General features: G+C 48.5%; 1 protein-coding gene across 4 annotated transcripts in view; it reads right to left on the reverse strand.

Moving 5' to 3' along the window:
- The window catches only part of PPCDC (phosphopantothenoylcysteine decarboxylase), a 34,648-nt gene that overhangs the window by 17,588 nt on the left and 8,282 nt on the right, over nucleotides 1-8,778 (reverse strand). For 2 of the 4 annotated variants that reach the window (XM_070430105.1, XM_070430097.1), the window contains exons 1-2: nucleotides 8,586-8,684; nucleotides 3,271-3,477 (exon numbers count right to left, since the gene is read on the reverse strand). In XM_070430105.1, coding sequence (XP_070286206.1) covers nucleotides 3,271-3,456 — 186 coding nt within the window. In that variant the 5' untranslated portion in view covers nucleotides 3,457-3,477; nucleotides 8,586-8,684. Of the gene's footprint in view, nucleotides 1-3,270; nucleotides 3,478-8,585; nucleotides 8,685-8,778 lie in introns of those variants that run through there. The other 2 variants (XM_070430101.1, XM_070430111.1) reach the window with 2 other exon arrangements.

An 8,778-nucleotide genomic window follows, 5' to 3' on the forward strand; every position in this document is an offset into this window, starting at 1 on the left:
GGGAAGGGAAGGGGAACTGAGGCAATAAAGAACTAATTTGCCCAGGGTCCCAGAGTGAGAAATCCTCTACACTCAGCTGCCTCTCTTTTTATTTTTTTAATATATATGTTTATTGATTTCAGAGAGGAAGGGAGAGAGAGAAACATCAATGATGAGAGAGAATCATTGATCAGCTGCTTCCTGCACACCCCGCACTGGGGATGGAGCCTGAAACCCGAGCATGTGCCCTGACCAGGAATCGAACCCTGATCTTCTGACTCATAGGTCGACACTCAACCACTGAGCTACACCAGCCGGGTTCAGCTACCTCTCTTGAGGTAAGGCTGGCCCCTGTTGTCCAACTCCCCCCACCTCACATAAAGACTCCAAGTCTACTTTGTTGGTGGCCACCCTTCCCTGACAGTTGGTCTATGAGTCTTGAGGCCAAATCCATTCCTCTCCCTCATGCCCTCACAATTTCCCTGGTCTGGCTCTATGTCAGTGGCTCTGCTGGGATGACTGGACACAGGTGAATCAGGAGTAGTTATGAGCCACATCTGCGGAATCACTCAACTCCCTGCAGCCACACCCCAGCTTCTTGTTTGCTAGTCAGAATCTAGGTATACCTAAGGGTGCCTTGGCACGTGAACCCATGACTTAGACAAAGAGCAGAGAAGGACTGCTTCAAGGGACAAAGATAGCTCCTCGGGGGTGATGCAGAAATGGGGAGATCAGTGCCATCAGAGAATGTGGAGAAGTGCTACCTCAGGGTCAACACAAGGCAAGCCAGGGATCCCACTTAGTTACCAACACCTCACAAGGGCCCCACCAAGCAAACCCAGGCTCTTTGAGGAGCTGTCTACCTGCAGGATGAGAGAGCCAAAGGTGACATGGATGTGGGCCCTCTACTTGAACAGATGGATTGTGGATCCCATGATTCTTCCCATATGGCTGGCCCAAAGGACATAACAGTAAGGGGAAAGAGAGTGAAGGACAGGAAACAAACATTGTTAAGTGCTTTCATGTGCCAGGAGCTGTGCCTAGCTTTTGGCACAAGATGACAAACTGTTCCATCTGTGTCCCCCTTTCTGAGCCTTGACAAGCCCAAAGGGATGGGTGAGAGTAGGCATCCTAATTTTAAACCAAAAAACACAGGCTCCATGAGGCTAAGTCAGGACATCCTTCTTCCCAGGTCAGTGACTTTCTGGCTACCCATCTTCTGGCTTCAACTCCAGCCAGAGAGGGAAAACTGAGTCCTGTTCCAGATACAGCCTGTCCCTCAGCAGACCAGGCTAAAAAGCCTGGAGTGGGCTGGAGAACCTTCCTGCGCCAGGCAACCCTTTCTTCATACCCCTATAAATGCTGGCTGCGTGGAATGGCAGGATGCATGGAAGCTGCCCATCTGTTTCCTGGGCTAGGACTCCCTGCCACCAGCCAGTGTGGAAATGTACTTGCTCTGGGGCTATGGGAAAGGGAAACTACATGTCTTCCTCCCTCCCTAGGGGGGCAATGGCAGAGGCTGCTGCTACTGCAATCCCTTCCAGGCCTCCCACCCTCAGGGCTCTGCTGGCCAGCTCCTACCAACAGTTTAGGGCACATGAGGGTGGCAGGCTCCAGGTAGCCCTGCCCCAGCAGCACCAGTGCCAGCCTCGGAATAGCCACAAGACTCTCCTCTCTTTCCCTATCTGGCCTAGCTGGCATCCATGGCTGCCTGCTTTACTGCTTCTCCTGGCCTGGGAGGTGGGGGTGGGGGTGTGAGATGAGGGGCTGATTTTCTGGGTAGAAGTTTAGTGAAAGATTTCCCAGCCCCTGCCTGGAATCTCAACATGTTCATCTGCTGATGAGCACTGCACCCTGCTGGACACACCGGGTACACCCACCTGTGCCATCCTGCATCAGGAGCTGTGCAGATAACAATCAAGGAAAAGCATCACCCAAGCCCCAGTGGCTTAACACCACTCCACAAAACTAGTCTCCAACAACACAAGCAGTGTCAAAGGCAGTTGATGGTTCCCCATCTTAATCAAGATTCTCTCCTTGACCAAACTGTAGTGAGCTACTTTTTTGACTTGGCCTGTCTTTGAACCTTGTCCTCAAGACCTTATCCTGCTGATAAGTTGGTTTCTCCAGAAGCCCACCCCCGCCCCCCTCGATATCTGACTATCCTGGATCTCATCAGGCTTCTCATCCAGATGATGTCTGATCACCCTGCCTGCTTTCAGCAAGAATCCTGTTGGGACAGTTTAGTCAGAATGTTTCCTCTTAGCAATTTTTCCATCCACTGGCTCCCACAGTGCTCCTTGGCTATAATCCCCACTTTTCCTTGTTGTATTTAGAATTAAGCCCAGTTCTATACTGGGCTTAACTTTTCTGAATAACTTTTTCTGCCATAACTTTTCTGAATAAAATGTTCTTACCACTTTAATACATTAAATGAGTTTTGCAACGGAGCAAAATCACATGGGCTGAGGCAGGCCAGGAAGGTTCTACATGAATTTTTTGTGCAGAATTTGGAAAGACAGAGAGGGCAGTGCAGCCTGGCAGGGAATGGCCAAAGCAAAGGCCTTCAGAATGGAGTGTGGGGCAGTGGGAGATCAATGAAGGCACTTGGATACCAGATGAGGAAATGGGTTACCTGCTGGCTTTCACACTGTTTAAAGCGTAGAACTTTTCCCACAGAAGACTCTACCCTACCCCAGAACCCCAATATATTAAACTGATTAAAGTTGAGATGGTCTGGCCAATGGCTGGGGATTAAACCCCTCACACTGAACACAATGCAGTGGCCCCTGGGCATTGATGAACACTTGAAGGAGCAAAATTTAAACCAGAGCTGTGAACAATGCACTTGGACTAATAGGACAGCCATGGTGTCTAAGGAGGGAGAACAGAACCACAGTGTAGAAGACAGAGTGAAAGCAGGGGCAGGGAGCCCAAAGCAGAAGGGAACACAGAGAATTTGCTGCCATTTCTCCAGCTAGCCCTCCTCCCACACCAGGACCTTAGGGAATCTCAGGGTCAACATATGGAAACTCAATGCCTCCATTTATCAGTGTTCCTTTCCCAGTCTTCCCTTAAGCTCTGTCCAAACTATCTAATCCAGCTCCTGGTTAAACTGGCAAATTTGGTCTCTGTGTCCTGCGTTCCCCTCACACCAATGTACACAGACAGCCGCAAACACCATAATTAAGAAAAAGAAAACCCTGTGCACTGCACAAAAGTGGGCTGGCTACAGGACCAGCAACTCTCTAACGTCAGAGGTCGCCATGCTTGTCTAGTAAGGATACTCACACCAGGAATGTCCAAAAGCTGTGACACCAGGAGAGGTAACTTCAGGGCCGCCACACTCCCAGTGACACCCACAAGGACACGGAACTGCCTCTCTACCGAGGGCGCAGCGGCTGGACATGAGGCCCTTGGTTCCATGTGGGGTCTGGTGGCTTCGAGTCCTGGGAGCCTGCCAGAACTGGGCTCCATAAAGCTGTCAGGATTTGGAATCTAAAAGCAGAACAAGGGGTGCCCACTTCATTTATACATTCAACCAAAATGTATTGAGCACCCTGTTAGACCTCCCAGCTGCTGGGGTTCCTGAGGGATCAGCAGTCCCAGCTTCTGGGAGCACAGTTTGATAAGAAGGCCAGACACCCTCACCACACATAGGTCAATTACAATGTAATGTGGCCAGCACTGTGAGGAAGGTCAATACCAGGAACTATGGCTGCCAGTAGTAACTGTCTGAGGAAAAATTAACATTCAAGTTGAGTCCTAAAAGACAAGTAAGTTTTCCAGAGAGAGGGAAATAACCGTGCAAGTTACTGATAGTGGAGCAATCTTACAAAGATGGAAAGGCGTAAAGAAAGGTGGCAGGCTTGGTGAACAGGGAGCAGCTTAGTAGTGAGGCTAAAGTGTAATGGGCGTGGGGAGGTAAGGCTGTAAAGTCAGGTCAAGGGTGAGTTTCCATTTTAGAAAGATGGTGCTGGTGTTGGTGAGATTGGAGGGGCAGGGTAAGGAGCTACTGTAGTGGGCCAGGCTGATTGACTGAAGGGAGTGGCAGAATGCCTGTGAGGTGGAACCTTCAGCAACAAGGGGACCAGAGGGCTTCAGGGAGCTAAGAGATTTGCCTCTGTCCCTGTCCCTGTAGATCAGACTGGGCACCACTCTACAAATCCAAGCCTAGGAAGAGACAAGCATAAAGGGATGTAGGTCACCCTGTGAGACCAGCTGATTGGTTTATTCCTCTATCCCTCAGATGTTGCTGGACGTGAATACCCATGATAACTTGGACACACTAAAACCTATACTCTGAAGACTGGGACAGCAAGACATATTCCATCAGCAACAATCTCTAAGGACCAATTACATCTAGCACTGGGCAAAGGAACTGTGGAAGACAGATGCTGTCTTCAGGGAATCTATAGATGAATTTAGAAGAGAGGAATTACATCTGACATCATTTAAAATGGGTCCTTCTCTGGGATGCACTTTTTTTTAATAATCATTGATTAAATTTGTTCATCAGTTTCCTTGCCTCTCCCTCTCCACTTCCCACCACTACCACTGCCACCAGCAAGTCCCCTGAATGTGTGCCCAGGTATAATCACCAACCACCAGCCTCCTGGTAGGTCCTAAACATCTGCTGAATGAATAATAAACTGCACCCTCTGAAACAGGGTGGGAGAGAGAACAGAAACTTGGCCAGTGAATCAGGAGCCCTGGGCCCTGTCCATGATTGTGCTCATGACCTGGTGTGTAACCTTGGCCAGGGTACTTCCCTCCCCGGACCTGTCTCTTCATCTGAAGATGCAGAGATAGGACCAGGTGATCTTTGAAGCTTCTTCCAGCAGAAAACTTTGAGTCAATGCAGGAAAGACAGTGGCAATGGCTCTCTGTACTAGAGGGTCCTCAAATGGGCAGAATCAGCAGGGGAAGAGACACTAACGTAGACTCTGAAGAGGAAGTGCCTATAAGTTGCCCAATGGCTACCTCTGTGACTGTGTACCCATAGGGTCCTCCTCTTCACACCACAGGCCCCTTGGCTCACTAGGGCCTCTTGCCCAGTATTTGCTTTCAAGAGTCTGGCACACAGCCTCATGAGCTAAGGATCACATTTGGGTTCATTATCCCACTCCTACCTGTAAGGGTCTCCCAGAGGCCCACACCCTCCTCAACAGGGGTTAAACACAGGCCAGCTCCCTTCAGTAAGACTCCCCCAAAGTGCCATTTGCCAATGATCTCAATCTTTGCTCGACACCAGGGCCTCAATCAAAGCCCTGCTTGCTCAGAGCAAAACTGAGTCTACTCCAGGGCCTGGAGAGCCCTGTTAGCAACTGGCAAGGTCTAGAGCAGAGGTCCTCAAACTACGGCCTGCAGGCCACATGCAAATACAAATATTGTATTTGTTCCCGTTTTGTTTTTTTACTTCAAAATAAGATATGTGCAGTGTGCATAGGAATTTGTTCACAGTTTTTTTTTTAAACTATAGTCCGGCCCTCCAACGGTCTGAGGGACAGTGAACTGGCCCCCTGTTTAAAAAGTTTGAGGACCCCTGGTCTAGAGGGCCTACTGTCCAGCTTTTTCCCAGAACTAATCAATAGGCTGATCAGCACCCACAGTAGGTGATGGAAGCACATGTCTGACTCTCCAGGGCAGTGGTTCTCAACCTTCCTAATGCTGCGACCCTTTAATACAGTTCTGCATGTTGTGGTGACCCCCAACCATAAAATTATTTTCGTTGCTACTTCATAAGTGTAATTTTGCTACTGTTATGAATCGTAATGTAAATATCTGATATGCTATATGTGTTTTCCGATGGTCGGAACCACAGGTTGAGAACCGCTGCTCTAGGGAAACCTACCTACCAGATCTCAAATCTTGATCCTGTCCTACCCTAGCCAACTGGTGCTAGGACAGAAAAATTCCTGCAAAACCAGAAGGTGAATTTCATCTCTGCAGCCCCTGAACCTCCACCACATCAAGTTGATATCCCTAAAGAACGGGTTACTGAAAGCAATCAGTGAAACTTAGGGCAGGAATCCATGTTGGTGATTTCTACTATGTCCCGCAGTAGGTGGGACAGCCCAAGATTTACTACTAGGCCTCTGGAGCCATCTTTGCTAAGGACCCAAACTTATCTACCTTTCTAGAAAAAGTGGGGGTCAGGGAGAATTATATTTGAGGAATAGAAAGTGGATAATTTAACCCACATTTATTTGAAAGCAAGGTCAAATCAATTCAATCTGATAATCCCATGGAGGATGACAACTGGCAGGAGTTCTTTGTTTATACTCACAAAAGATCAGATCACAAACTAGTAAGCCTGTTACTCTCTGTCCAGTTCCTGTTAGAACCACCTATCTGCATAGCCAAGGTAGCTGTAGACAGCGCCTCATTTCCCTGGGCTCTGAGTACTCATAAGGAACTCTTAAGCAGCAGAAAGAGTTGGCAGGCAGAGGTTACAGGGTTGAAGGCTGTGATTACTGAGCCTCAAGCTCCCAGGGAACAAGCCACGCAGGTAAGCCACAGAAAGAAAAATGGCAACTCCTCTGTCCTTTAGAAAGACAGGGCTGGGCAGAGTAAAGAGCCTCAGTTTGTAGCAGGGTCATGGTGTGTAAATCTCCTATGATGAGTTTCATTATGGCAGAGTTAAGTAAAGGTTTTAGGGAGCTGCCAGTCACAATAAGGTCAGGTGTGGAGCCAGAGCAAACCAGGGCTAAGAAAGGGCCAGACAGGGTATGAGCCCAGCCCAAGATAGGAATGATGAGGTGCTAGGGCCTAGGACCAAAGCAGAATGTAACTCAGGGGTGGGTGGGCAGAGATCCAGCATATATTAAGCGCTTGAATCCTTTAGCCTAGTGTCCAAGCCCCTCACTATTGGCTCCAGGCTTCTGCTCTAGCCCAATCTCCCACTAGTCAACATACTCTACTCTGCCTCAGTAATAATAAACCACTTGTTGCTCCCTAAAATGTCACCATGTCCCCAAACCCAAAGTCATTAAAAGTAGTCTCATGGCCTGGCCAGCATGGCTCAGTGGTGGAGCATCGACTTATGAACGAGGAGGTCCAGTTTGATTCCCAGTCAGGCACGTGTCTGGGTTTTGGGATAGATCCCCAGTGTGGAGTGTGCAGGAGGCAGCCGATCAATGATTCTCTTTATCATTGATGTTTCTCTCTCTCCCTTTCCCTTCCTCGCTGAAATTAATAAAAATTATATTTTTTTAAAAGGAGTCTCATGGCCACAGGGGTACTTTAAACCCTCTCCCCCAAGGAAAGGCAAGGAACTCTTCAGGGAGCACTCAAGACCTTGGCATTCTAAGACTGTTCTCACAAACCAGAGGCCAGAATACTTGATTTTGCTGCACCAGTAATCTCATTAGGAGAACCTCCTCAACACATGCACAGGCTACTAGCAAGAGACTGAGTACTGCCAACTCTCAGCCACAAGGAGAAATGTGGAAAACCCTTGTTTCCAAGACACCACCACTTTTCCAACATGGGAATCTCTCCTGCCCATTATCTGGCATGGGCCTCCAATACTTCAAAAAACAGCATGATGTTTTTCTCTTGACAGAATTTGGCCTCACTCTAATTTTTAAATGCCAGTCAGTACTTTTAGGTGGATCTATGAGATAACAGAAATATCCCAGGGCCCTCCTTTTTCTATTTCACCAAAAGATGGCCCCATGGCTCAGTGGGTGAGCATGGACTATGAACCAAGAGGTCACAGTTGGATTCCCCATTAGGCCATATACCTTGGTTGGGGGCTGGATCCCCAGTGTGGGGCCTGCAGGAAGCAGCAGATCAATGAGTCTCTTTCATCATTGATATCTCTCTCTCTCTCTCTCCCTCTCCCTTCCTCTCTGAAATCAATAAAAATATTTTTTATAAAAAAAGATAGTCGTGTGTCCTTTCGGCAGTCCCTATTACTTTTTGGAAGCAGGATCATGATTCTTTTTTTTTTTTTTTTTTTTAAGGCAAACGTTAAGTGTGGGGAACTGACAGGGTCCCCATTTAAACTAGATTAAACAGCACTGGACTATCGCTTACCAGCGCAAAGAGGGGATGAGAACGCAAGATACAAATTCCCCACTTCAGGCTCTCCAGTGGTTCTCAACCTTCCTAATGCCGCGACCCTTTAATACAGTTCCTCATGTTGTGGTGACCCCCCCAACCATAAAATTATTTTCGTTGCTACTTCATAACTGTAATTTTGCTACTGTTATGAATCATAATGTAAATATCTGATATGCTATATGTGTTTTCCGATGGACGCGACCCACAGGTTGAGAACCGCTGCTAGCCGGAAAGAGGTCCTTAATGCTCCGGCCCAGGAGCACATATAGGAAAATGAAGTCCCCACAGGCTCCACAGTCCCTACATGCTGACCCACAGTGCAAGCTGAGCTTTACAGATAGATAGCAAAACGAGGTGGAGCGCGCGCGCGAACACACACACACACACACACACGAAAGTGAGGACATAGGCACAGCCGCAGAACCACTGTCGCAAGCGAAGCTTTTCCGACCTGACCTCCCTCCTGCCCCGCTAGAAGACCCAGTCTCCGACCCCTTACTCCCTCCCCAGTTTCCCAGCTCCCTTTGACTCCTCACCCTCGCCAGGGGCGTCTCGGGTAAACCCAAATATCGCACTATCTCTGGCGATTTCGCGCTGATTCTAATTGGCACACAACTTCACGTAAGCATCTAGCAGCCTACGTGATCGCACAGCCTTCTGGGAGTTGTAGTCCATTTCTTTGCTTTGTGGTAGTTGTAGTCCACTCAAGGGAATTCAGCCGCCAAACCC

Source organism: Myotis yumanensis, unplaced genomic scaffold (genome assembly GCF_028538775.1).
Source record: "Myotis yumanensis isolate MYYU_CA2020_CCGP unplaced genomic scaffold, mMyoYum1.0.hap1 SCAF_1, whole genome shotgun sequence".
In the NCBI taxonomy this organism is placed as follows: Eukaryota; Metazoa; Chordata; class Mammalia; order Chiroptera; family Vespertilionidae; genus Myotis; species Myotis yumanensis.